The 26,891-nt window shown below is 32.0% G+C and overlaps 1 protein-coding gene across 3 annotated transcripts in view; it reads left to right on the forward strand.

The window, feature by feature from the left end:
- The window catches only part of LOC106668571 (inhibin beta chain), a 135,352-nt gene that overhangs the window by 13,121 nt on the left and 95,340 nt on the right, over window positions 1-26,891 (forward strand). Inside the window, exon 2 of one of the 3 annotated variants that reach the window (XM_014397465.2) lies at window positions 20,822-20,899. The exons of 1 other annotated variant lie outside the window; for it this stretch is intronic. In XM_014397465.2, the coding sequence (XP_014252951.2) occupies window positions 20,822-20,899 (78 nt within the window). Of the gene's footprint in view, window positions 1-20,548; window positions 20,609-20,821; window positions 20,900-26,891 lie in introns of those variants that run through there. One more of the 3 variants, XM_024226858.1, reaches the window with a different exon arrangement.

A 26,891-nucleotide genomic window follows, 5' to 3' on the forward strand; every position in this document is an offset into this window, starting at 1 on the left:
TTATACATTATTTAAAAGAAACAAATTATATGTATTATGCTTATGATATATTGAATTGTCCGCAATGTTTTCTCACTCATGTGATCAATTAGAAAAATATCTTAATAATGCATGATTTTCAACTCTGAATAAGAAACCAGAATAAAGTTTTGTACACAAAAACTGAAAAAGTTTAGAAAGTGATAAAAATATAAATAAGCATTTAAATGGAATATAGTTACATAGGCAAATTTATGTCGATATACACCTATGATGCCATTTCAGAACGATGGATTTTGAGGTACATATTTTCTTGTGAGTTTTTATAAAAGACATGGACTTTTATTTTTACGGTGCCTAATTTATTGTAAAACTAATCGTTCCAAATGCAACTTCCGGTTGTGGTGATATAAGAATTTTAATGATTTGGAGCATTAAGCCGCCCTGGTTTTAAACTATTTTTTGTTGATGTAATGCACTTATTTGTGTTTTTCAAGTGTCAGGTTGTTTAATAATTTGTTGGATTCGTCAAACCATTTGACTCCTCCTCACGAAACCAACAAATTAGTAATACCTTACAATTAATTAAGGTTTTTAGTTGAGATAAAAAAGTCAATGGCACGAGCGGGATTCGAACCCACCATCTTCGGCTTGATACGCCTCTGCTCTACCACTTGAGCTATCCTAACCTCGATCCACTCGGACACCAACTTCCCATCTCAACCTCTCAACCGCACCTTTTGAATTTTCCCTCCTTTTTGCCATTTTTCAACCTTTAAACCTTAATTAATTGTAATATATGGTCAAGTGGACCACGAATTTAGTGAATTTAATAATTAGTAATACCCTTATTTTTTTACACATTTTGAAAATTACATTAGAATAAACTAGAAACTCATAAGTTCTTCGATTTGTTCTGAAATTCAATAATTTTAATTTATCGTGTGACTTGTTGAAAAAGCAGAATTTTGAAAATTTAATTGAATAAGATATGAAAATTTAACTTGTACTGATTTTTTTTAAACCTAACTTTAAATAACAACAATCGATAAAATGAAATTATAGAGTTCTGAAGGAAAACTACAATATCTCCACAACGAATCGGTGATATTTTGTGTTTCTGGTATTTTTTTAGACTGAAAGGGGCTTCCAAAATGTGTGAAAAATCATCCACAAAAATTAAACCTCAAAAATTCTTTAATTTTGAATAAAATATGAACATTTAATTATTGCTATCATTTGTATTTTTCAATTGAGGATGAATCGTTTTACACATTTTAGAAGTCCTTTCCACTAGAAAAAAGGCAAATTTATTAAATAGTACCTAAAGATCCTACGGGATAAATTACAATTGGAAGAAACACATGTTATTTTGGAATAAAATAAGTAGCATAAAAATAATATATCTTTTACAATAATTTACACTATAGGAGAATGTTACAAAAATAAAAACTTTTGGTCGAGGTCTAATTCCGGGTTAGGCGTTTCCCATGATTTGCCTTTAGATCTAATTTCAAATATAACAAGGACGTTTTCATTTGGCCTTCCAAATTAAGAATTTTAAAAGGATAAATTATAGCTTTGGATGGCAATAGGATAAATTAGTTTATGAGTGAATGTTTGGAGTCAGAACTTTGTAACACTCAGAAGGGATATAGCTAAACTAAGATAGAAGGTTTGGATGTTAGGGCGTGAAATGTCCTTAGCCGTTAAAACGCCCTTAAAAATTAATAATAATAATAATAATAATAATAATAATAATACGGGGAATTTTTAAATTATGAAACAAAAATTCACAATTCTAATTAAAAAAAGAAACAGAAATAAATTTTATAATTTTATTAAATTTTATGCAATTTAGAATGAGAATTTTGTATACATTTGGCCTTCCGAATTAAGAATTTTAAAAAGAAAAATTAAAGCTTGGATGGCAATAGGATAAATAAGATTTCGAGTGAATGTTTGGAGTCAGAGCTTTATAGCACTCAGAAGAGATATAGCTAACCTAAGATAGAAGGTTTGGATGTTAGGGCGTGAAATGACCTTAGCCGTTAAAACGCCCTTAAAAATTAATAATAATAAGACGATTATTAGTTTGGTCTGCCTATCCACATTGTTTAGGCTTGTCATCGCAATTGGTCTTCTCGCCTTTTTCAGTAGTGGATCATTCAAAACAGACCCGACTATACAGGAATACAGACCCACTACTGAAGACAGTAGGCGAAACCAACCTGACAATCCATCACAATTAGGAAAAGGACTTTTATTTTTCACACATAAAAGACTATTCCTGAACTGTCTTCACACATAGAAAAAAAAGAATGATATGATTGTATATATCCAGTATTATGGATCTAGTTGTTTAAATCTTTCAGCTAAGTGAACAAAGTGTTTTTTAAAATTGAAGTGAACCGTTGGCAGGTTGTAGCACCCTTGAATAAGAATTAGAGAGTAAACACATTTACGGTTTAGCTCGATGAGAAAAGATTAAATATTTATTTATAGAAAGAAAAGATTGATAATGATGAAAACAGAAAGCAATTTCTTTACTATGCTTACTATTATATTGTAATAATCAACAATGTAAAGAAATAGTTTTCTGTTCAAAATCACATATTATTTTATATGCAAACCAAATTAAGAAATAGATTTTTAAGTAGAGACAGATCGCTTTAATCCTCCGCTCTACATAAAACTATTGCGTAACATGTTTTCAGGCGCCGTGCATCTGGGTGTTTCTTCTCTTGCCAAGTGTATCCACTTCGATCGAAGGATTCTCTGCAATTCTAACCCCGGCTGGTCGTCCGTTAATCCACACACAATCTTTCTCTCACATCGGGCATCTGTATAATGCACACACACACACACACACACACACACACACACACACACACACACACACACACACACACACACACACACACACAATATATGTATATATATATATATAAATTACTGCATATATTGATCTAGCTTTCTCGGCACAAATGAGGGGATAACAACATGCGTAAGTAACGCCCGGCTGGATGTCAAGCCAATGCGGATTTCATACCGGTCAGTTTTTACCTTACGTGCATTTTTCTTTGGATAAAGAAGGCATCCCAAACTCTCTGTCACTTCAGCTTATAGGGAATAAGTTGTTGTCGAAAAGATACGTTCTTTTAGAAATAGATACAACGTTTATTTGGAGATATTTCGTCATTTTCTTTTTGAATAGTTAATTCAATAATTAATATTAAATTGTTTATGTATTACTATACGGCTTATATATGAAGTACTAACATAGCCTGCCTATTCTCGCTGTAAATCGGTCCAAATGCCCTTTTTAACTGGTGTCAACCATGTATCGTCTACTCTGAGTTTTCTGAGATACACCGGCAGTGATTTTGATACGGAAGTGCTTTTTAAATCATAGTTTTTTCTTTCTTTTTTCTTTTCCGAGGGCTACCAACAATTAAGTAATTTCAGCCATATCCCGCCATGGGCGTCTCATAAATCAGCCACATCCACACTCATACAAAAATTTCAGTTATTTACAAACACATACATGTATAATTAATATATATTTACCCCAGTTTCCGGTAAGAAGTGGAACAGGGGGCCGAACAATTAATTGACCCGCCCGCCCGAATACTTCTTTGTGTCAAGGGTCATGCCTCCTCGCTTCTTGTAAGGCGTCACGTCTTGGTATCCTTCGATTACATGTGACACAAGTAACCTTTCCATGCAAATAGGATTTTCTGCATTGGAAGGACCGTGGCGTTTAGGCCTGGAGAATGAACTACTCGATATTGCAGAGACGTACCGAATTTTGAGTTGCCCTGTCAGCCCCTGCCATGTCGAAACGCCACAGTTTGTATCATCTTTCCAAAAAAAAAACAACCAAAAAAACAGGGGTTTGTGGGTCACAGAGCTCTTGCCGCGCTCACCGAGTCGGTACTTCTAAGTAACAGTGCTTTTCCTATTTTGCCTTGATCTGTCTATCAGAGATATTTATGAATCATCTATTTATTAATTTTTCTATGTTTTTATTTTTTTAATTTTTTTTGTTTGTTGTTCAGATAGAAAACAAAATTTTGCTTTTCTTGGTTTTTCAACTTGTCTCGCGCTCTCACTCCTTTTTTGCTTATATTTTCTCTCTCTCCCTCTCCCTCCCACCATTCCTATTTTTGTTACATACACATACACTTTCTCTCTCTATCTATCAATCCATCTATCTCTTTATATTTTTCTGCCTATTCTTTTTGCCCCTATCTTTTCTTTATTTCAATCGTTCTTAAATTCCAGAAATTAAATGATAATTACAATTAAAGCAATAGAGATGAACATTTCTATTGTCTTTTTGATAAATAAATATCTGTGACGATAAAAAACGACAAAAACGACAGTGTTGCTATTTCCTTATAAAGGATTAAGACTGACTAATTAATAGGTAAAATTTAATTATTGTTTGGTTTTGTGATTATAATTTAATTGAACCATCATTTGTCTCAAAAATTAATGGGATTGAAACATTTTTATTCTATTTGAAACAAATAGAAAATATGAAATTTACTTAATAAATGATGGTTTTTCATTTAAAATATTCATTCAGTTTGTAAAAATTTTTAATTGACATGTTATTTAAAATACTATTCAATTTCTACCTATAGGACTTTTATTAAACACTTGGTAAAGAGACGAGATGAATTACTTGGATTTCTTATGAATTAAGAAAAACCGTCGTTTCAAATTGTTGTACGAATATTCCAATTTTCCAGAACAAGATAACTATTAAGTAGTTATCCTTCTCTCAATGATTTTGAAATGATTAAATAATATATTCAATAAATTATTAAATAATTAATTTTACCGAAGGCAAGGAAATAACTTTTACAACTATATCTTTATCAAAAATTTAAATATCGTTTGATTTAATGGTGAAAGTAAAATTTTAAATCAATGAGTACGTATGAAGGTAAAGTACAAACAAACTATCGAGAAAAACGAGAAATGCAGTTAATTTAAATCAACTTTCAACCAAAGATGAGAGATGGGAAGTTGGTGTTCGAGTGGATCGAGGTCACGATAGCTCAAGTGGTAGAGCAGCGGCGTATCTAGCCGAAGATCATGGGTTCGAATCCCGCACTTGCCATTGACTTTTTATCTCATCTAAAAACCGTAATTAATTGTAATATATTAATTGGTCAAGCGGACCACGAAATTAGTGAATTTCAACCAAATGATCATTGTCTACCTGTACCTGTTATGTATATTGTTTCTGTTTGTCTGAAAGTCTTCCTGTTCTAAATTCCAACATTGCTCTACGTTATAAAATTTACTTAATTTTTATGTAATTTGTTTCGTCTTTTTCGCGAGCGCCACACACACACACACACACACACACACACACATATTGTTTTATGAAACTGCGATTTAAGTATTAAAACATTGTCCTTTTATTTGCCACATAGGTCGATCGTTTACAATTTTTTTATTTGGTGTATTTATTATTATTTGCATGTCAGAAATTTTTATGTGCACTTTATTTTCCATATTACTGATGTAATAAAAATGAGGATGTTAGTATTATTACCAATATGATTTCAACATAAAAAAAACCTGTCTACGAAATGGTTATTGAAATAAGCCGCTTGGGGGAAACAGATTTGACACTCTGGTGGTAAAAATTAATTTACGATTCCTTAGAAGTATAATATAAAGATGTTTTCTTATATTTCGACCTCAATAGTTTAACTTATGATTTTTCCTTCTTGAAGGTGGGATTATTTTAATCCTTCCTCAGGTGAGTTAACGCAATGGTTAAAACAGTGGTCGTCTATCATTAATATTTTATAACAGTTTATTTAAAAAAAAGAGCCAATGTGGTATATATTTAAGTCTTTCAGACTCCGAAATTTGCGTAAACTCACCTGAGGAAGGATTAAAATGAATCCGTACGTGTGGATAAAAACTGGTTGTGGTTTTTTTGAGATGACCTATTATCCCACCTTCGAGAAGGAAAAATCATAAGTCTAATATAACCATCGATTTCTGGGAATACAAGACGGTTCAAAAAATAATGACTAACAATACGATTCTTCCACAAAGTACAAAACCAAATCAAAATTTCCATTCAAGCAGATCTATGTTCAGATTCAAACCAAATGAAGTGCATTTGGTGAGTTGAGAGAAAAATAATTGCCAATAAACTTATTCTGACGTCGTAACTTAATCAATAAAGAAGAGGACAAAAATCGGGGCGGCGTTGTTTTACTGTCAGACAGCGAATTTTTTCTTGACATGTGTTGAACAGTCATGGATTAAAATTTATTGCCATCACTTTGAATGATTTTCATGATAAACGTTTTTGTCTTACACTGAACTAAACCTTATCTTTAATTAATTTTATTCAGAGAATTAATCAAGTTTGTTTGCACATTGGTGGCATATTGATTAACATATTAATCGTGTTCACTTCGGTAAAATAAAATCAGAACTGTATGCAATATTAAATTGATCCAATGTGCTATATAAATTTTCAAATTCATAAAGAATACCGCTTCTATAATCAATGTCCCCTAATTTTTCTCTCAAACTCTAAGGAAACCTACTACCGTGGTACGAGAAAAGTTGGATTAATAAATGCGATAGCCCTCTGAAGAAACAAAGAACGCGATAACCCGCTCACGGTCTCTGTATTGGAGCGAGAAGCTTAAAACTCTTCATAAAGCGGTAAATCAAGGGAAACATTCATGGGATTGTTTCGTAAATCAAGAAGCCGCGTGAAATATGGGTTGAGTCCATGTTTGTCTGCAACTCTCTCCCTCTCTTGTACTCTCCCTCTTTCCTTACCCTCCAGTTTTGTCCTACACGAAGTCATTCCTTCTTCGTATTTAATTATAATATTTTTTTATCTCCAGCCCCAACCAACTTACTGATTTAAGCGTAATGCACTATCTCTATAAATGTACATTAAATGCCAAAAGGATTTGTTACTATAAATCAAGCAATTCTTTATCACTAAAATATATAGCTAAAAAAAAGTACTGCCTCATTTCATATACATTTGTTTTCGTTTTATTTTATCGTACAAATCCTTCTTCTTACATTTAAACAAGCTTTAATTGAACATCATAAATCAACAGTAGATGTGAAATTTAAAATGTTTGAATATTTGTACGTATTGCATATTGTTTATTAACAACTATTCTAACAAAAAATGTACAATTGTGTTAAACGTGTTTTTTGGGATCAAAAGCACGTATGGAGTTTGGATATGAGCCAAACAACAGTGAGAATAGGTGGGCCGGAAAGAACCAATATCGTTGTATTGCATGGTATTCTTTTTTGGCAAAAGTCGGGAAAAATACTCTAAAAAGTATTTGTTTCAATTATCAGCACAGAAGCTTGATTCGAATTTTAAATTTACACTGAATGCTCTTTTCATATAAAGTACTGAAGAGCGTACGTTTCTATGAAATGAGCAGAAAAAACGAGATTAGTGCCAAAAGATATGATTTAAGAATAATTAAGAGCTCGTCAACTGGAATCGTTTATTTATTTGTTAGGAACAGCCCCTAATCATTTGTTAATTGATAGGATAAGTGTTTAAGTTCGTCCCTCTTAAAATATAGGGTTGGAGGAAGAGGGGCTAGTCAAGATGGAAAACCCTGTCGGCCCCCCGAAACCCACCCTCCTGTTACACATACGTGCTGGCAATTGAATTGCTGCTTTCCGGTTCATTCTAGAACCCTGGTTATTTTTGGAACGCGACCAAATTGTGTCTTACCAATAATTTTATTGTCGAAAGGCAAATCCGGGCCCACACAGTAAATAGAAAATAGAGGAAGGCCGATAAACCAATTTTAAACTCTACGGGCCAACAACAAAAAATACTTCGGACTTAAAAAAAAATACCCCATACTTTTCAGCATTATGATATGTTTGAATATCCATATGGTTATCCGTCTAAATTGTTTGCCTATGTGAAACACCAAACAATATATAGTGCACAGTTTCAACTCACATAATTTACTTTTTGTGAAAACCTTCGAATCTTTTAACCTTTTCATTGATATAAAGATTGATTGCACTATTTAACTTTCCACTAATTAATAATACCACTATCGTTCTGAAATTACCTAAATTAAGATATGTAGAAGTATTTTCACCAACAAAGAAAGCTGAGATCCTATTCATCGATTTTTCACACTAACCAAAAATCACGATAATTATATTTAATCAATATAATTGTAATGTATAAAAACATTACTTTTCCTAAATTAATGGTATAAGTACTGGTAGAACGTAACCAATACCATCTAGGTCTACATTTCTGACAAAATCATGCCAAAAGATTGCATGCAAAAGATGCATTGCAAAACAACGATTGCATTTACCTGACTTAGTAATAATAATTATTTTTGACATGACAATTCCAGTATCAAGATGGCTAGCATATCTAAGTTTTGTATAAATTCACATTCGTTGAACGTTTTGCAAGTTGGTGGTGGTTTTTGTTCTGTGAATCTGTGAACACATGTTGAACTGAAGGTGTTATCTTTTAATGCACTACAAACAACATTTTTATTTATAACAAGTAATCATAAATCAACCTGAATAGGAATCATGGCATGATTGTTGTAAAAGTAAAAATTGTATATTATGAAAATGGATTGTGGTAATGATATTAGTGTAATAAAAAACTTCTTGAATTAACTACGTCTAAAAATTATTAGAAACATGTTGGACGGATCGAGACTGATTACTTTTCTGGTTTCGTCTAATCTCGCTGCTTTACATCCAGATGCGTTACGGCCTCATAACCAGTTCAGTGAGAAAATAATTCGATTAATTCAATATTTTTCAAGTGGCTTAGTGTTTATTTTTGTGTTAGTAATTAATACTACTGGCGCATTTTCTTCCTAAGGTCAATCAAATTTCATTTATCCAACCTTACTCTTGTTCTGTTTCCTTCTATCAATCTGATATGTATTTTTTAAATGTTTTCATCATAAACATGACAAATTAAAAAAATAGGCAACGGTTTAGGCGTTGACACGGCGCTCATCACTGTAAGGTAAAGGTCCCGGGTTCGAATCAGCGGCCCTGCATTCTAACCCGACATACTTACAAATGGGTTCTTTTTCAAAAACATCGGCACCCCGAGGGTTCATATAACCTTGTAGAAAATAGTGAATCATTTCCGTTAAAACATTTTTGAATTCAAAATGGCATTTAAATCGCAGTAAGTTTTAATAAATGGCAGTAATTTTGTAAAATTATTACATTATAAAAGAAATTTAGCCTTAGACCAAGCTTGTTTACCAAAGGTTTGTAGAAAAATTTGTAGTTAGTTTTGCATGGGTTGCAAGGCTCTATTTTTTTAAGTGTTTATCTGTTGTTCACATTATGCACAAAAAAATAAAGAAGGTTTATGTTTTGGATTATTAAAACTCTTCTCATAGTTCTTTACTGCAATGAGATTAGCGTGATTAATGAATTCTGCAATTCAACCTCTGAAAAAAAATGTTTCCTTTCACTTATCATAAAATATGAATATGCTCATTTTTATGTTTTAGAAGTAATTTAAATTCAGTACGTGTAACGATTTCGCCGCCTAGATTTCTTTTTTAGTATGACATTGCGTACTAATTTTGATTCCGATACTGTTGCGTGATGTTTCTCTTAAACTACCAATGTCGAAGAAAAGTAATCGTGACTGAAAGAACAATCCCACGAATCTTTTAAAAAAACTCTTCTCTTGTTTGTCGGCAGATGAAAAAAATTCAAGATTAATTAGGTTTATGTGCGTGAACGGGGGAGGCGTGCGTATCCCGGTGGGACATCGCGTGTAGGGTTTTTTTTCGTGAGCCAGCTTAAAAGTTCGTGCATTTTCAGCAAGTGCAACACGGTGAACGTCTTTCAGTCATTTTGTTTTCATAATAAGTCAGAACATTAAGTTAAATGGATAAGAAACAATAAAATTTAATTAAAGGTTTTAAGATTTATCGCAATAATATACATTAAATAAATGTCCAATGATTTCTAACATTTACTAAATAAAAGTAGAGGCTAATGAAACGTTCATTAATGAACGAAAGTTAGAAACAGCGCTAATCAAGGATAACGAGACCGAAATCTAAAATTATGTTTATTTGTTCAATTAATTAATATTTTAGTAAATTAGTCCTCAAGATTAAAGAAAATAAAATCGTTTTATTATTTTCTTGTAAAACAGTACCAAAAACATACAACGTATGACATAAAAGAACAAAACAATATCAACGTAAATTATAACAACAAAGACCCACTTAAAAAAAGTCAAATTAAGTCAGTTTTAAATGTCCACAAACCAATAAACAACTTTTTCCTTTAAGTAAATATTAAGAAGTAGCCAGTTGAAAAAGTAAGGTTTGTTTCTTCTGAATATTTATAAGCATATGAATATTCCACTCGTTTGTATGTTTAACAACGTTTATGTGAAGTGAATGTTTACAGTGTTACAAATAAAGAATTAGTTTACTTTTGAACAATAATACAGGCTTTGTATTCCAACTGTTTGAATTATTTCACGTTCTAAGATTTGCGAAATCACACTTAAGAAAATAGTGATTCTAGTATCAATAGCTCGCTTAGAAAACCATTAAAAATCGTAACAATTGAAATCATTAAAAATTTAAATTGAATACTGAAAACTCTAATAAAATATATATGTAAAACATTATTGAAAAAAACAAAATTGTACCATGCTTCATTAGATAATTTCGTGGTAGGTTTCAGTAGAGTTAAGGAGAGAATGCTGCTGATTTGTTTACATTAAACAATAAATATTTTCCAAGTTATTTGAAGGTTCAAACATTACCTCCAATTTACAGAAATAAGGAATTACGTACAAAAAACATGATTTTCTCTATCTTTATTGTTAAATCCGTTATTAAGTTATATAATAAAAAAATGGTTTTTGGCTTTTTCTAACTTTTAAATGCAGCCAGGTGGAATTTTTTTTCACGTTCCATTTAATATCTCAAATCGATATTTTCCCATTTTTATGGAAAAATGTGTTTTAAATTCGTTCTTAATTAGTTCAGTACAGCTCAACAAGTGACTGCAAATGTCAGATATGTAATTTATATAACAATGTGATATCTATATAAATTTTAGATTGTTATATAAATATATTATTGTTTTATCGTTGTTAATAGATAATCAAAAAACAAATGGTGCCACATTGAAAAAATCATTTTCTACAAACAGCACTTTTATATCAGCTGAATTTGTCAGTAGAAAAGAAAGATTTCAGAATTTAAAGGATTTAAGAGGTGTAAGATTTCAGAATAAACATAAAAGCAACGTCGGCTTGTAGTATTCTAAAAAAAAATTCTTTCTACCCTAGGCAGTTGTCGAGGTTAGCCAAAAGGGGAAATTTATCAGCGAGGAGGGCGAGCGTATGGGCGACCATTTGCTGAAGAGAGGACTGGCCATTATAATAAATATATCGACGCGGTACCCCATCGTTCCCATTGTGTCACCACTTAGGAACTCCTAAAAGCTACATATACGTCCAAGGGGCTAATAATTCCCTCCTTGGAGGCCAAGGACCCCCGGAACAAGCTCTTAATACCCCGGTGCCTTTTCATAAACCCTTCTCTGTTTTTTCTGAGGTCAGATAATAAATTATTGTCCTTTGAAAACCACGCACATTTAAAGGAACGCATATAGAACTCAAAAATTCCAAAAAGTTGTGCCATATTTACACTAACGCGTTAGTTTCCATTTTGAATTTTTATTTAAATAAATAGATAGGGTTAGAGGAAAAGAGAAAGTGAGATAGAGAAAGAAAGAGTTAAATGGAGTGAGAGAGAGAGAGTGAGAGAGAGAAAAGCTTGTGAGAGAATGATCAAGACAGTGTAAAAGAATGGAAAGGACGACAAATAGATGTATAGAGATACATATAGATATATAGAAAGAGAGATTGAGGAGATTGAGAGAGATAAAAATAAAGAGAGAGAGAAGAGAGTGAGTGAGAGAGAGGAAGAGAGAGAGAGAGAAAGAAAGACAATGAAAGAAAACAATAGGAGATACAAATTAAGTGAAAGATAATGAGAAAGACAGATAAACAAAACCATAGATAATGTAAAAGTGTGAGTGTGTGTGTGAGAGAGAGAAAGAGAGAGAGAAGATATTACATATTTACAGAGAGAGAAAGAGTGAACTAGAGAAAGTGAGAGAGAGAGAGAGCATGCTTACGTACGTGCGTGAAAGGGTGAGAGAGAGAGAGACAGAGAGCGTGAGAAAGTGTTAAGCAATGTAATTAAACAAATTTCTTTTTAAGACATTTCATTTACATTCAATTTGTATTATGTACACTGAGAAGCAAAAAAGTGGCCACCTTTAATATTTTTAATTCTCCCTTGTCTAAATCCTCCATTGATTATCTTAAACCATATTTAGTCCGTTTTAAAATGTTAGAGGTAAATAAAACACAGATAAAATCTCCCACTTGCGTTTACAATTGTATTTTGTAATTAAATCTTTGGATAGACAATTTCTTTTTTTATGGCTTTTCTGTAAAGCTTTTTCCTAACGTTCCGGTGGTTTGATTTTTTTTAAGTTGTACCATTTTTATGTTTCAAATTTGTTTGACTGTTGGTTTTAAGTGATATAGTTTCGGCGAGATCATAGCATTATTGGAAGAGGAAGCAGGTACTTAACATTCCCACTGTCCAAAATGTTTTCCATCGCTACCAAGATACTGGAGGTTATTCAAGAGGTCAAAGATCATATTGTCATCGTGTTACATCTCAGGAAGTGATCGTTTTATTGTTTCGAACGTACTCAGTATCGACATTTTACCGCTGTTGAGAACAAGCAACGACTTCAACAAGTAAGAGAGGGAGAGAAGGCCTGCCACTGGTCCAGAACTTTTGACTAGTCACAGAAGAGATCGGTTAAGTTTCGCAAAAAATTAGTTGGTCTAGAGGATTGGAATAAAATCCTTTTTTTCGGATAAGTCTTGAGGTCTTCTGACGGCCGAGTGAGGTTTTGGAGATAAACAGGGGAGCGATATATGTCCACAACATTTTCAATCCGAAGAAACTATGGAGTGGTGGGATAATGGTTTGGGCAGGTATTTCTATAGCAGCACAAACTAGATTTCCATCCACTGGATTTTGGAATATGTGTCATCAGAAGAAGTTTTTATTTATATGCCGCTAATTGGCGCTGGTTTGTTTATGCATGACAATCCAAGGCACCACACAGCTATGATCGTTGGTGACTACTTGGATCCGGCTTCAATTCAACGTTTGTATTGGCTAGCATGTAGTCCCGACTTAAACCCTCTCGAACACCATTGGGACGAGTCGTCAAAGTGGGAAAAAGTCGCCAGTGATGCCAGTGAATTTGCAGGAATTAGGAATGGCGCTGTTAAAGGAGTACGAAAATATTCCACAGCACTACATTCAAAACCGCATAAAATCGATGCCACGTCGAATGCAAGCGAAGGAGATTTAATCAATCATTTAACACTTCAGATTGCAATTTCTCGAAATCTTCATTGTTTACTTTGCGAGGGTGTTTCGCATTTTCTCGATCGGTTCATTTTTTTTGTGTTCGAATAAAAAGTAAATAAACGTTGAAAAGAATTTAAATGAACTCAAATCTCCAAATGGACCTGCTTAAGACTTAGGAGCGCGGGAATAAATTCAAGTCACGTGGGAGTATTTATATTGTATTGTATTAACGAGCGTGTGTATTGATTTTTTTCCCTTTTGTAATCGTGTGTGTTCCAAATACCACCGGCAGCGCCTTAACGTCTCAATTAGAAATTTATAAAATTGTTTCTTCGGCGAGACTGGTTGCCGGACTATTAAACTTGTTGGTAAAGCGGAGGAGTGGGTTGATACGCTCTCACGATCAGAGGTTTTTTTTTCTTGGTGTCAGTGCGGTAAAACTTCTCATGAACATTATTTTATTCTGGATTAATACTGTCTATTTATAATGATTTTTTTCCTTTACCCCCTCATATCATTAGTGTATAGCAGTCAAAGTGAGACATTTGAAAACGTTATGCATGACGAGTTTGACAACACACAGTGTTTTGCTTGGCAAACTGGAACATACTGTGGTTAAATTACGATAAATATTCTAACAATATAATGAATCTAATAATGTGAAACATATATTATGTATTGATCGATATTCATTTCAGTTACGTCTAAAAAGAATTGCAGCTATTTTTGCCGCTTCACTGACAAAATATATAGATTTGCCTTAACGGAACGGAAACCACCCTATTACATTGAAAGATAGTTCTCACAGCTTGTGTTTTCAACGTTCCGGATTTCAAGGATTAAACGCTCATCATCAGCTTGAAGGAGTTACAAACAAGTCTCTCCACACGTATTGTAAGTGTCCCGCCGACGTTCCAATGAGAAACTAGTTTTTATTGCCGCTCAATTCTGAACGGGCGAAAAACGTGAATTACAACACAACTAAATATTATCCTCATAAATAGTGTAAGAAAATAATTTTAAATTAAATAAAAATTAAATAATATAATTAAACTTTACATTTTTTAATTTCAAATTTCTCACACCATTCTAGTCCCTTCCCTGTGTTGATACTATACTATCGTATTTAAATTGAAATTGTGTTTTGTTTCATGTAGGTGGTCCTTCAATTTAGAAAAAATATTCGAAGTGTTCTTTAACTCTCGTTTTAATTTCCCTGCCGCTTTGTCATACGTATTTAATATTATAGCAAACATTACAATTAAATTGGTGAACCCCGTGGTTTTCCATGTTGTCAACCTTGTCTTCAGGTTTTGAGAGGAGGTTTGTAAATAAACACATACCTCTAAAAGCTACACTGAAACCTTTTTCTTAAAACCTTTTACCTACTTTTTCTGATAGTTCACCAATGTATGGCCAGCAACGAAAACCTAGTGATTAATTTTTTGATGAAGTGGCTGAGACCGGTTGTAACAGCTTCTAAAGTTTATTTTTAATTCTTTTTACTAGCAACCTATCGATAAATATTTCTTGATTTCCATTGTTTTTAGCTAAGGTTTTATTTGTTTGGTATTCTTTGTTATAATTAAAAGGTGTTAATGGGAGTTTAAATATACGGTCTATGATCGAAATGAACCAGCAGCTTTTTGGTCTATGGGTGAGAAGAATCTGCTGATATCATATTGTCTGTAGTTGTGAATTTTCTATATATACATAGGTTATGTATTAAGAATAGGTTTAAGTCTAAAAAGTTTAAACACTAACTAACTTAACTAGCTTTATTTAGTTCCAATGTAAAATTTATGCTAGCGTGTAAAGTATTAATAAATTGGAGAAATTCTTTTAGAGTTCCAGACCATATACATAAAATATCATCTACATAGCGTTTCCAAAAAAAAGCAATGATTGAATTAATTTATTATTTGGTTTGAAAAAATTTATTCCAAACTATACATGAATATTTCAAAAATTGGGGACAATAGAGTCCCCATTGGTAACCCTTCCGTTTCATAAAATTTATTTTTAAATTTACAATGATTAGATAGTAGGCATATAAATAATAGGTCTACTATATCAGTTTTTATAAATTTGTTGATATTGTTCTCTATTTGTTGTTGTTTTATTTTTTCAATCGATTTTTTAACAGAGATATTTGTAAATAAATTCGTAGCATTAAATGTCTGTAAAACACAGTTTGGCCGTACTGTATAACCTTGGAGATTATGTATGTAGTTCATTGGTATATATTTATTAACCGCACATTGATCATTTAAGAATAGATAGTCAGTATTTTTTTTTATGGCTGTTTGAACTCTATTTGTTAATTTTAAGGAGGAGTCATTTATTATTTCTTTGCAATAGTTATTGTTTAGACATTCTAAAACTTTAGAAACGTATTTTTGTTGTTCAATGATAACTACACTATTTCCTTTATCGGCTTTTAAAATAACCTTGTGGATACTTTTTACTTTTTATCAATAGACCAAATGCACGTGTGATAATTAATTTTTTGACGTTTAGATTTATCAAGGTGGTTAATTACTTCAGCACATTTATATTTTATATTTACATTTCATTTAATACAATCGACCGATGAACCAAGGGAAAGTAGTTTCGTTGTATCTGCTTCTGTTTTTGGAACACATTTTAAGCCTTTATGTAATAAATTGTTTTCTTCTTTGCTTAGAACAAAGTTTGTTAAGTATATAACATTTATAAGTATATAACCGTAAGGGACATTTCTACGTGTACCGTACCTCATGTTTTTAATTTTTTATCCATGATATTTTGCTTTGTTTAGTATCACTGATTAATCTGACTTTTGACCGCATACAAATCGAATTTATCCCAATTTACTGGGGACAATAACGAGGCAAGCCTATTGTAAACAAGATAGTGTTAAAAGCGTTTCGTATCTCTTTGACTATATATTTTTTGTGTAATTCAATATTTAATAGGTTTTATGGCATTTACTTTGGAAGAGTAAAACCGGTACAGTTCGTTTTAGTAGATTGATTTTCGAGCAAGAAAGTCTTAATTTATAATAAATGTTTAAAACGATTGACGAGTTCACTTTTACAATTCAGGTCGAGAGACGTGCAACTCCTGCACCATGATGATAGCGTTTGATGCTTGAAACCCGGATGGTGAAAACAACGAACTGTGGGAACCATCTTTTAAAGTAGTTAACCAAAATGAACACCCAACTGTATCATTTATGTTAACCATCTTACTTATTATTATCAACCAATAATAGACATTTTTGACAATAATTTTAACATATATAACTGTCTAAAACAAAAATCAAAACTTTTCGAAGAGGAACACATTGACATTTATTAAGAACATATATGTTTATATATGTATATACGATATATATATATATATATATATATATATATATATATTGTTTATTAAAAAAACATATACATATATGTTTATTAAAAAGAAAAACAATGAAAAAACAAATATATTTTTTCTATTTACTGCCTAACGTAAAAGGTGCAATATTTACCCCTTAAAAGGAAAATGAAAATTAAAAAAAAAATATAAAAGGATATAAGATAACTAATCAAAATTTAGACGTCCAGCTGTTGCGAAGAACAGCAAAGGACAAGTGTGTTCTCTAGCCCTGAGATAAGTGACTTTATTTATCGTATTTATACAGTAATTCTTTTATTTTGAAGATCTTACAGATGCTAATATAGATGATAATAAATATTCGATTGGAAACTTTATTTGTGATGGAAAGAATCTCATTTACATTTTAACTTTTGAACGGTTTGCTGTTCTTCAAGAATTACATAGATCTTTGTAGTAAAGACCCCTTTAATATGCAATGATTCTTTTAAAATGTATCGTTCTCTACGAAAACAAATCAGAGAAGCAGTCTGTTAAGGCTTAACGCTGCTTAAAGCACTGATAAAAAAGGATCGAGATTAATATTTTAATAATAACTTACATGTAACTTGGTAAAACATAATTCAGAGCCAACTCAGCAGACTGGCTACTGCCCATGCTATTTGTGTTTTAAGTTATTGTACATTTAGCATTTAACTTGTTTTTGTAAGATCTTTTGGAATGTTATAATAATAAACACTTTTCTACTCTATTCTATTCTATACAATTACCGATTTTATAGCACATGTTTTGTTTTTGTGTTGATATAAAATTATGATTATAAATACATATGCACACATACCCTGAAAATGAGGAATAGCCACTAAATGGGCCGTTTGAAGGGTAGGGTGTTTAAAATTCCTGAGGATGGACCGCCGGCGCCTCCCAGCATTAGCATAAATTTGTAAATAAAGTCGCCCATTACATAAGTCACACCTACGCTCTCTACCCTCCCCAACCCCTTCTTAATTGGGAGTCAGATTTTAATTTAACTGTTGATTTCACGTGTTGAACGCCATATGGCCATGGTATGCCGCGTATAGTACGTCCACACAACAAAGTGTAAGATCTATTACTTTTCCTTCTCCTTTTTTTTTATCTCCTTTTTTTATGCGTCTGATCCGGCACAACATATGGTACCGGTTAATACACGGCATATTGAATTAAGTAGCAATTTTCTGATAAACAGCCGGGGAGAACAAGCCGTTTAAGAAGACCTTGCCTTGTTGGCTCGTACTATTAATTACATCCTCTGTCTTTGTAATTTCATTCAATTAGAAATCGTCCCTTTTCATAATTAAAGAGTACAGTGTCTTCCAAATATTCAATTAAGTCTTCATTTGAATTATCACCTTAAACTAACTAAAGGGAATAACAAAAAAGAACTTTGATCTCCTCATTACGTTAATCATTCTAACTACCAACGATCAAAGTATATCCTGTTACTTGTCAACCTAATTCCAACGATTTAAAACACGCATTTGTTTTAAAAAAATTACATAAGGAAATCCGTATTTTTTTACAAAAATCTAAAAATAGATAAATATATTATACCGAAATATAATGTATTTAGGTCATTAATAGCCATTCAAATTTTTATTGTAATTTTAGAAAGGGAGCGAGGATTATTTTAAAAAAAATACAGAAATATTACGAGCAGGACATCTAAATTAACAACAATACAAGCCTAAAAGACGTTTAATCATATCAAAGTAACAAGGATTCAACTTATCCTTGGGAAGGTCTGGAAGCATATGTGTGGTCCATCTTCCCACGCACCATTTTACACCTGCGAGACCCTTGAACCCATTCCTGAAATAATTTCGTTTACCGAAAAATCACACCGTTTTCTGCACGCATCGCTTCGAGTATTAGAACAGATTCTGAAGAACGAAAGACGAGGAAAATTGTCAAGGAACGACCAAAATTACATTACTACAGTGATAGGTGAAATGAGGAAAATTATATCTTTTGTGGCATAGTTACGAACTTTTACCTAAAGCCAGTCTTTGAGTTTATTTTGAAACCTATTTCCTTACAATGTTTTGAAAAAATCTTTTTAAATGTTTAACCAAGGTATTGTTTTGTAAAGAATGTAAAACATTTACATCTTAATACATCACGGTGTGCACCTTAATGGTACTGGCAACATAACCATAATTAATGGTATATAACATACCATAAACCAAATTGATATTATTGATATAATATACAAGGTTCCCGGGCTAATGTGATACAACCGGTTTAATCTGTAGACCCCAAATCTTTCATAATGCCTGCATGTTAGAGGGTAACAAAACATTAAAATATTTAACAGGGTTGCCCTACTTTTTTATTTTTATGCTAAACGTATTTTTTTTATGTCGTGTAATCGGATTGGATTCTCGTCGACAAATGAAATGGCCACGGAGAGCTTTAGTGAAGTATACTTCATTTTAAATCATTAAATTCACTAATTTCGTGGTCCGCTTGACCAATTAATATATTACAATTAATTAAGGTTTTTAGTTGAGATAAAAAAGCCAATGTAAAAACCTAAGAGAATCCAATCCGATTACAAGACATTTGAAAAATGGCAAAAAAGAGGGAAAATTCAAAAGGTTGGGTTGAGATAGGAAGTTGATGTCCGAATGGATCGAGGTCACGATAGCTCAAGTGGTAGAGCAGCGGCGTATTTAGCCGAAGATCGTGGGTTCGAATCCCGATCGTGCCATTGCCGTTTTTTATCTCAACTAAAAACCTTAAATAATTGTAAGCATTAGAATGTTTTTAATCATCTAAGAACATTGTACGCGAATAAGTAACTGTACTTTTCATGCACAAAAAAAATCGTTAAACATCCCAAAAAAATAACTTCATAACCAACTTGTGTAACCCAAAAGAGATCTTTGCATTCGATTAGTTAATGCACCATTTATCTTTATTTCAATTGATCAAAAATCCACAATACTACTATATTTTCAGATTTGTTTCCTGTGTTTGATTTGATGGCCTGTGTTCCACTTCGTTGTCACCGAAAGATTGGGTCTGCCTAGTCTCGCTTGTTGTTTGTGGCCTGACCCGTTTTGTCTTCATACCAACAACAGTGCCCTCTCCCCAATATACTCACGCTAAAGCTGGCAAGAAGCCGAAACGCTTCTGAACATTCTCACCAGTAAGCACCCGGATTCAAGACATGATCAATAATGATCAACCGGCTTGCAATGTTTGTCCCATTTTATTTTAGGAACTCGTATGCAATGTTAATGCGTGCATATTTGACAAGTTTATTCAATTTTAGTTTTAATTAATTTTTGTGGGATAATTAAAAGAAAATATTGCTACTAATGATAAATATAAATAATTTTAATATAAATTTACATATATAAAATTAATGATTAAACTATCAATTTAATAAACAAGTAAAGATAAAAGATTTTTTATGAGAAATATATCACTACACCTTAAAATGTGAAGATTAAAACGTTACAATCACCCTATAAATTTTTTAAGTAAAACTTACCACCAGATAATAATAATCGGGAACCAGTCAATCCTGTATTTAAAATTGTCACTTGTGGGTTTTTAAACTGTCTAATTTTAACGGAATATATGTATGAGATCTTAACAGCAGTATTCTTTCAGAAGAGTCCATTAGCCAAAAGCTTTCTGTAGTTTGTTTTGGCTTTTTCAACGTTTGGAGGGGGAGGCACTTGGAAATCGGTAGGTGCCAATGCGGAGTCTGCGCTTCTCAGGTATTATTGGCTTTCTAAGTTTTACAGTCAGTAGCAACAGATGGTCGGTACGGGAGGGTTCACAGCTATTTACGACGAAAAACACGTCAGCCAAACGGCTCCGGCTGAAATAATTTACATTTTCTCTCTCAATACCAAGATTATAGAGCTTTATTGCTATAGATTTATTAGATACATGTAATGGGCAATATATTTCTAAATTTCTGTTGACAGTTGCCAACTTTGGAGTCTGGGAGGATAAACGAAAATATCCAAATTTCTCGCATTGGCCTGAAGAAGAAGTTGACAAAGGTACCTTAAAATCAAAACTTATTAATTAAAAGTACATACAGAGAAGTTATAATATTGTAAAAAGTACTGTATTTTTTTTAGTAGTTAAAATAGCGTTTATACTAAATAGCACTTCATTTCGTTAAATCTCTATATTAGTACATTGTCATGCACTTCTTCAGGCCATACCATAATTCATCAATTACAAAAATTTTATATCATCATTTCTTTTATTAACAATCATTCAGAAAAAATATCCCTGGAGTCCTTTCATCCTGTCCTACCCTTTTTCAGAAAATATGATTTGAATTACTTTTGACTATCAGTGGAAAAGAACCCCAATCGCATAATGAATGAAAATTTGCAGAGGAAAGCTTAAAAAATCAAAATCATCAATTTATTACTAGAACATTTATAAATATTTATAATAAGTAGATTAGTGAGTCAATTGTATAAATATTTTCCAATCTTGTTTTAATATTTATAATAGAATCTCCATATAAAAAATAAAATTTGTTAGAAACAAACTTCTGTTAAAACAAAAGTACTCAACTTATACATTTACCAATAAAAACTAAGGAAGTACTAAATGATAGGAATTATTATACGAAAACGATGTGGATTTTTGAATCTGATGTCTCTTATGTACGCACGCATACATTGAAAATGAGGTATAAACTCAATCTGTTAATTATTAATAAGCAGTTCTGGTATTTGGTAATTGCTGGGATTGTGGTTGTGCGAAGGATACCGGGGAAGACGGCGGTTATTAACCACGTATTTCCTACCCTCCTCGTCCTCCTATCGGGTCGTCAACTGGCAATATTCATGTTACGACTCTCGGACCCTTCTAAGTTATAGTTCTGTTTTCTTTTCTTCGAGAGACACCATGAACTTTCTTTAATTGTTCAATATTTTTTTCTTGTGAATTACTTAATTTCCAGGCTTATGCGGATAAAATTTTCTTGCCCTTTGTTGAAAAATGTCAAAAATCTAAACTCTCAAATGAATGATCTATTTAAATAAAAGTAAACACTCATTTTCTTTCTAAGCGTAGTTTTATTAAAACATAAACGTTTGCTTTGCTTATAATGTCTTATGAATTTAATTGTATAAATCAAAGCTAGAAAAATTTCTAGCGGAAAGTTTTTCTTCTATCCTTCCATAAGCTTGGGTTTTGCGACCATTTCCACTTTGTATAACTTCCATATTCTTTAGAATTAACTTAATACTTGACTATATATAAAGCAAGTTATGAATACGGAGGATTAATGTTCGCTATTTATTCTTCTTTAATAGTACGAACAAACGAGTAAGAAATCTCTACGTACATATTGAAAAATAAATAATTACCCAATTAGTCAAAAACATAACTAAGTATTTGTTGTTTTTAATGACTTTCCTCGTTAAACAAAATTTTCCATGAAATAAAAGTATTTTTTAAATTAATCGTTTAATATTTAGCATTTCCATGATTCATAATTTTCAAGACAAAAACAGAATAGTACTATTTTTAAATCACAGACCGTTATATTTCATCCTATTATTTTTGTGGTTCGCAGGGTAAAATGTAAAAATTATATCTCACTTGATCTGCTTTAAGTTATAAATGTCATACCAGTAGTGCAGTTTGCAGCAGGTATGAAAACTACAGTCTTTTTGTAACTTTATAGCGTACCTAACTGATTATGATTATTACATGACAATTTTAAAGTTTTCTGCAGGGACACAATCATCTTGAAATTAAAATCCACAATACTTTCAGGTTCATTTTTTGTATTATAATAAACAAATCCGAATACCAAGGAATTATTTAGAATTTTTTCTTATATACTTAGCAAAGTAATGAACTACAAACAAGCTCAAAAAATCTTATTCAGGTATATAAAATTAAATATATTTATATTATTGAAACTGTTATAATTTGTCTTTATAATGGTAAAGAAGTATAACAAAATAGTCGGAAATGTTTTCTAATATTAAACAACAATAAAATAGTAGTATTAAATGTGGCCTATTTAATTATGAATGCAGATGATCCTAAAAAATAACAAATTCTTGCATAATTATAAAAATTCATCATAAAAGGTGTAAAAAAAAGGATAATTCTATAAAGGATTGAGTCCAACAATGTGAGTTTGGGAGCCGCCCTGGAAATAGTTTCATTTCTATCCGATTGAAGTGAGACAAGTATTGAACAATAAATAGCACCGTGGAAACATTAATCATGCCTGTTCAATGGACTGTATACAACGGCATGAGGATCATTAACATGAATTGAATTCATGAAAACGAAGAGAAATTTTCATAGATCCAATAAAATGGAGAAGTATTTAAATTATGGCTAATATCCTGTTAATCGAGATCAAAATGACTTCAAGACGATTGAAAGTTGCAGGGTACATAAATTAATTGTTGAATGTAAATTATGAAACTTCTTTTGGCTGAATAACTGTTTAAATAAGTTATTATCGTTATTTAAAAACCCTATTTGAATACGGCAAGAATAATTTTTACCAACTTGCCGTAATAAATTTAAATGAATAAATAACGGGAATTATAACTATTTGTTTGAATGATTTATGAATAATTTTGCTATAATATTACGTCATATTTCCTTAAACAATTCCATTATAAATTATAGTATATAAAATATTGTATATATAGTATAAAATATAATATAATATTGAATTATGAAATAGATATGATTTTTGATAATTTTACTTGAGTCATTCAGGTGATAAAGCTACAGGATATATGCTTAGGTCAAAAATCTCTTTGTGGTTTATTAAATTAAACAACAATAAAAGAAAAGTTAAATTCAAATTTTCGTTTTACGTGCTCTTTTGTTCAAGAAAACATAAACCGTTCATTTTGTACTTTGTTTTTGCTGTTTCATCGTTCTACATTATCTTTTAACAAATTTTTAACCATGTCGGTATACTTCGCACATCTTAGGATGGAATTAGCAGTTCCATGACCCAGATTTTTTTTTCACACTACAATAAACTAAAACATCTCGTCCGCTCAACTTTTCATTTCCATTGTTATGAAATTGAATCTTACCCTTACAAAACAAGATTTCATCCTTTCCATTCTTTACCCACTTGAGTTACTGTTTTGCGGATAAAAATTTGAAACAAGCATTGTTTTTATTTTTGAAAATTTTATCCTTTTCTGGCATGACATAATTGTTTAAGATTTCCACCTTGCTTAGAAAATGCATTAACGTCGTTTCATGACTATCTAGAAAAAACAAACTTCTTCCAATATACAATTACGTGAAACGTATTTAGTATTAATTTCGGAAAAGTAAGCCTGTTTGCAAACATCTGATGCTATTGCATATAAATAATGAAATCTGATTCATAATAATTTTAACAAAAGTATTGTTAATCGAGTTGAAACTTTTCCCAGCATCTAATTAATTGGCGTCGTCATTCATAATTATGTGGCCAAATAAATTGGATTGGTGGCATTCTTGTACGTGATGTGATGGTTATCGTCTATTTCTTCAGCAAGTTGACTTTTTATAGCTCAGTAATAAATTATAAATATGCATTTCTAGATAATAATTTGTTTACACTACTTAAATGGTTAACACTTATATTATTTTTTTATGATAAAAGAAAGACAATAGTGACAATAATTATCCATAAAGAATATCGTTCGACTTAAAAACATTTTAACAGCTCATCTACGTTCAAAGAAATTATTAAGCAATTAACACCCAATTTATTGAAAATTTGTGTTCTAATACATAACATATTGAAAAAAGAAGATACATCATCATTAAATCTTAATTTTTCATTGATGTTAGAAACTTATTTGAAATTTTAAACTGAAAGCTTGATAATTTCAGTTCTTCATTATCATCTTGTTTTCCGATATCAATAAAATAGATAAACCGGGATGAGTTGTGGCGTAATATATAGTACCCAACAGATCCACCAAAAACAAAGTTATGATTTTTCTGCGTTTCGTGCTCTTGAATGAACGAATTTATTAGCGTCCGTTTTGAGTATGTGAGGGTTGGTTGTGGCAGAATATCTTATATCCTACAGACCCACCAAACTAGGTTAGCATTAGGTTACGTTTATACAGTGAAAGGAGCGACGCACGGGCATAAATAATATTAATAATTCAGTGGCTCCCCAATTTAACGTTATTGCTTTATTAATTTTAATGCAGTACATATGGTATAAAAGGTTATAATCAGTATGACTGTATGTATTATCGTCAACCATCTATATCAGAATATTGAGTACGCTGAAACCCACCAAACTAACGTTAAACTAACTGAAAGTTGTAAGTTTGAATACGTTCATGGGCTAAATACGAGTAGGATTCCAGACGTTCCTTCAGAAAGATATATTAGATTAATGTTTGTTGTGCGATCAACCAGCTTTCATACGATGTTGATTGGGATTCGGGTTGTGGTCTTCAAACATACAATGTTATTATATCAACGCCCAAGCTTTCGACAAGTTTTATTGCCTTCTTCAGGGGGTCTACAGAGACATAGGGACATAATCATTTAGACAGTTATAAATTGTATAAATAGTTATAAAATATCAGTTTTTTGTTACTTACAGATACAAAGTCAAATCGTAAACACATTGCACAATCCACGATATGTATACAAACAAACTATATACATATATAATAAATAAATAAAAACCTCTTCTTAACAGCCTCTTACATATTTAGGCATTTTTTTAAAACCAGTAACAATTACTTAATAAATAATATTCTTTTGGTACATAAATATCACAGGCGTTTTGACAAGAAAATTGTGTTTACCACGTTATCTGGTGGGAGGTTTCCACACTATCACCTAATGATAACAATCATTTCCCACCATTTTTAAAAACAAGATCTTAATTTATAATACATTGGTAATTCTATGTTACCACAGCCTGTTATAATATATAAATAAATAAATAGATAAATAAATATATATGTACGCAAGTATTGTTACGATCTTTTGGGAGAGACCTTATCTTTTTCTAGGATCCCACTGTACATCACACTTAAATTATTCAGATCTGTTTTTAAATTACAGGCCACGTTGTCCTGATGAACAGATATCATTTCCCACAAAAGTCTACGACCTGTATTTTGTTCAGAAGCCACAATTTTGACTCAGGGTTTAAACCTGAAGAACGGGCTTGCCTGTCTAATATCCTGATGTTAATGCGAGCGACATGTGGACGAGCATTATGATGCATTAGAATAGGATTGTGGCTGATTTCCTCGAGGGTAGGCAACGCATGATGCTCCAAAATTTCATCTACATAGCGAGTGACCGTCAAAGACTCGCCACGAACAACAACCAACTCTGTGCGACTCTACTTTCAAATTTCCGCCCACACCATCACTATGGTACTTTAAGAAGGTCGGCTCTGGGAAAAATTACAGGTTTCGTACCTTTCATTTTGCCTTCCCCACACTCTTTCACATATGGAGATCGTAGAACAAATTTACACTCATCTTTAAAAAGTTTAGCAGACCAGTCGTCTAAAGACCAATGTCTGTGTTCTCGAGCAAATGGGAGCCGTGCAACTCTATGCGTCCTGGTGAACTCTGGTCCTCTTACGGGACGAAAAACCATCATTCCGTACTGAGTTAATCTTCTTAGAGCAGTACATTCATAAATTTGTACATCTCAAACTTCCTGGACCTGATGAATCGCTCGAACAACAGTAAGATGCCGGTTTCGCAAATTTATCAAAGTCAAAAAACGGTCATCCTGTGGTTCTGCAACCCTAGGGCGTCCAGAACCGGGCCTTCTATGGTAGGACCGAGTTTCTAATGGCGCTTCGCAGAATTTTGTTCTAACTGGCGAAACGCAGAGGAAACTCCGATGGCAATAGCCGACACATGATGGAACGTCCATCATCAATAATTTCCACACCGCTAACAGTATCTTCAGCATTAAATGTCATTTTAAATTTAAAAATTGCAATTAAGAAAAGAAAGGTGGAAACTAAATAGTTTATTGCTTCAGGAT

Source organism: Cimex lectularius, unplaced genomic scaffold (genome assembly GCF_000648675.2).
Source record: "Cimex lectularius strain Harlan isolate CLEC.00 unplaced genomic scaffold, Clec_2.1 scaffold7, whole genome shotgun sequence".
Classification (NCBI taxonomy): domain Eukaryota; kingdom Metazoa; phylum Arthropoda; class Insecta; order Hemiptera; family Cimicidae; genus Cimex; species Cimex lectularius.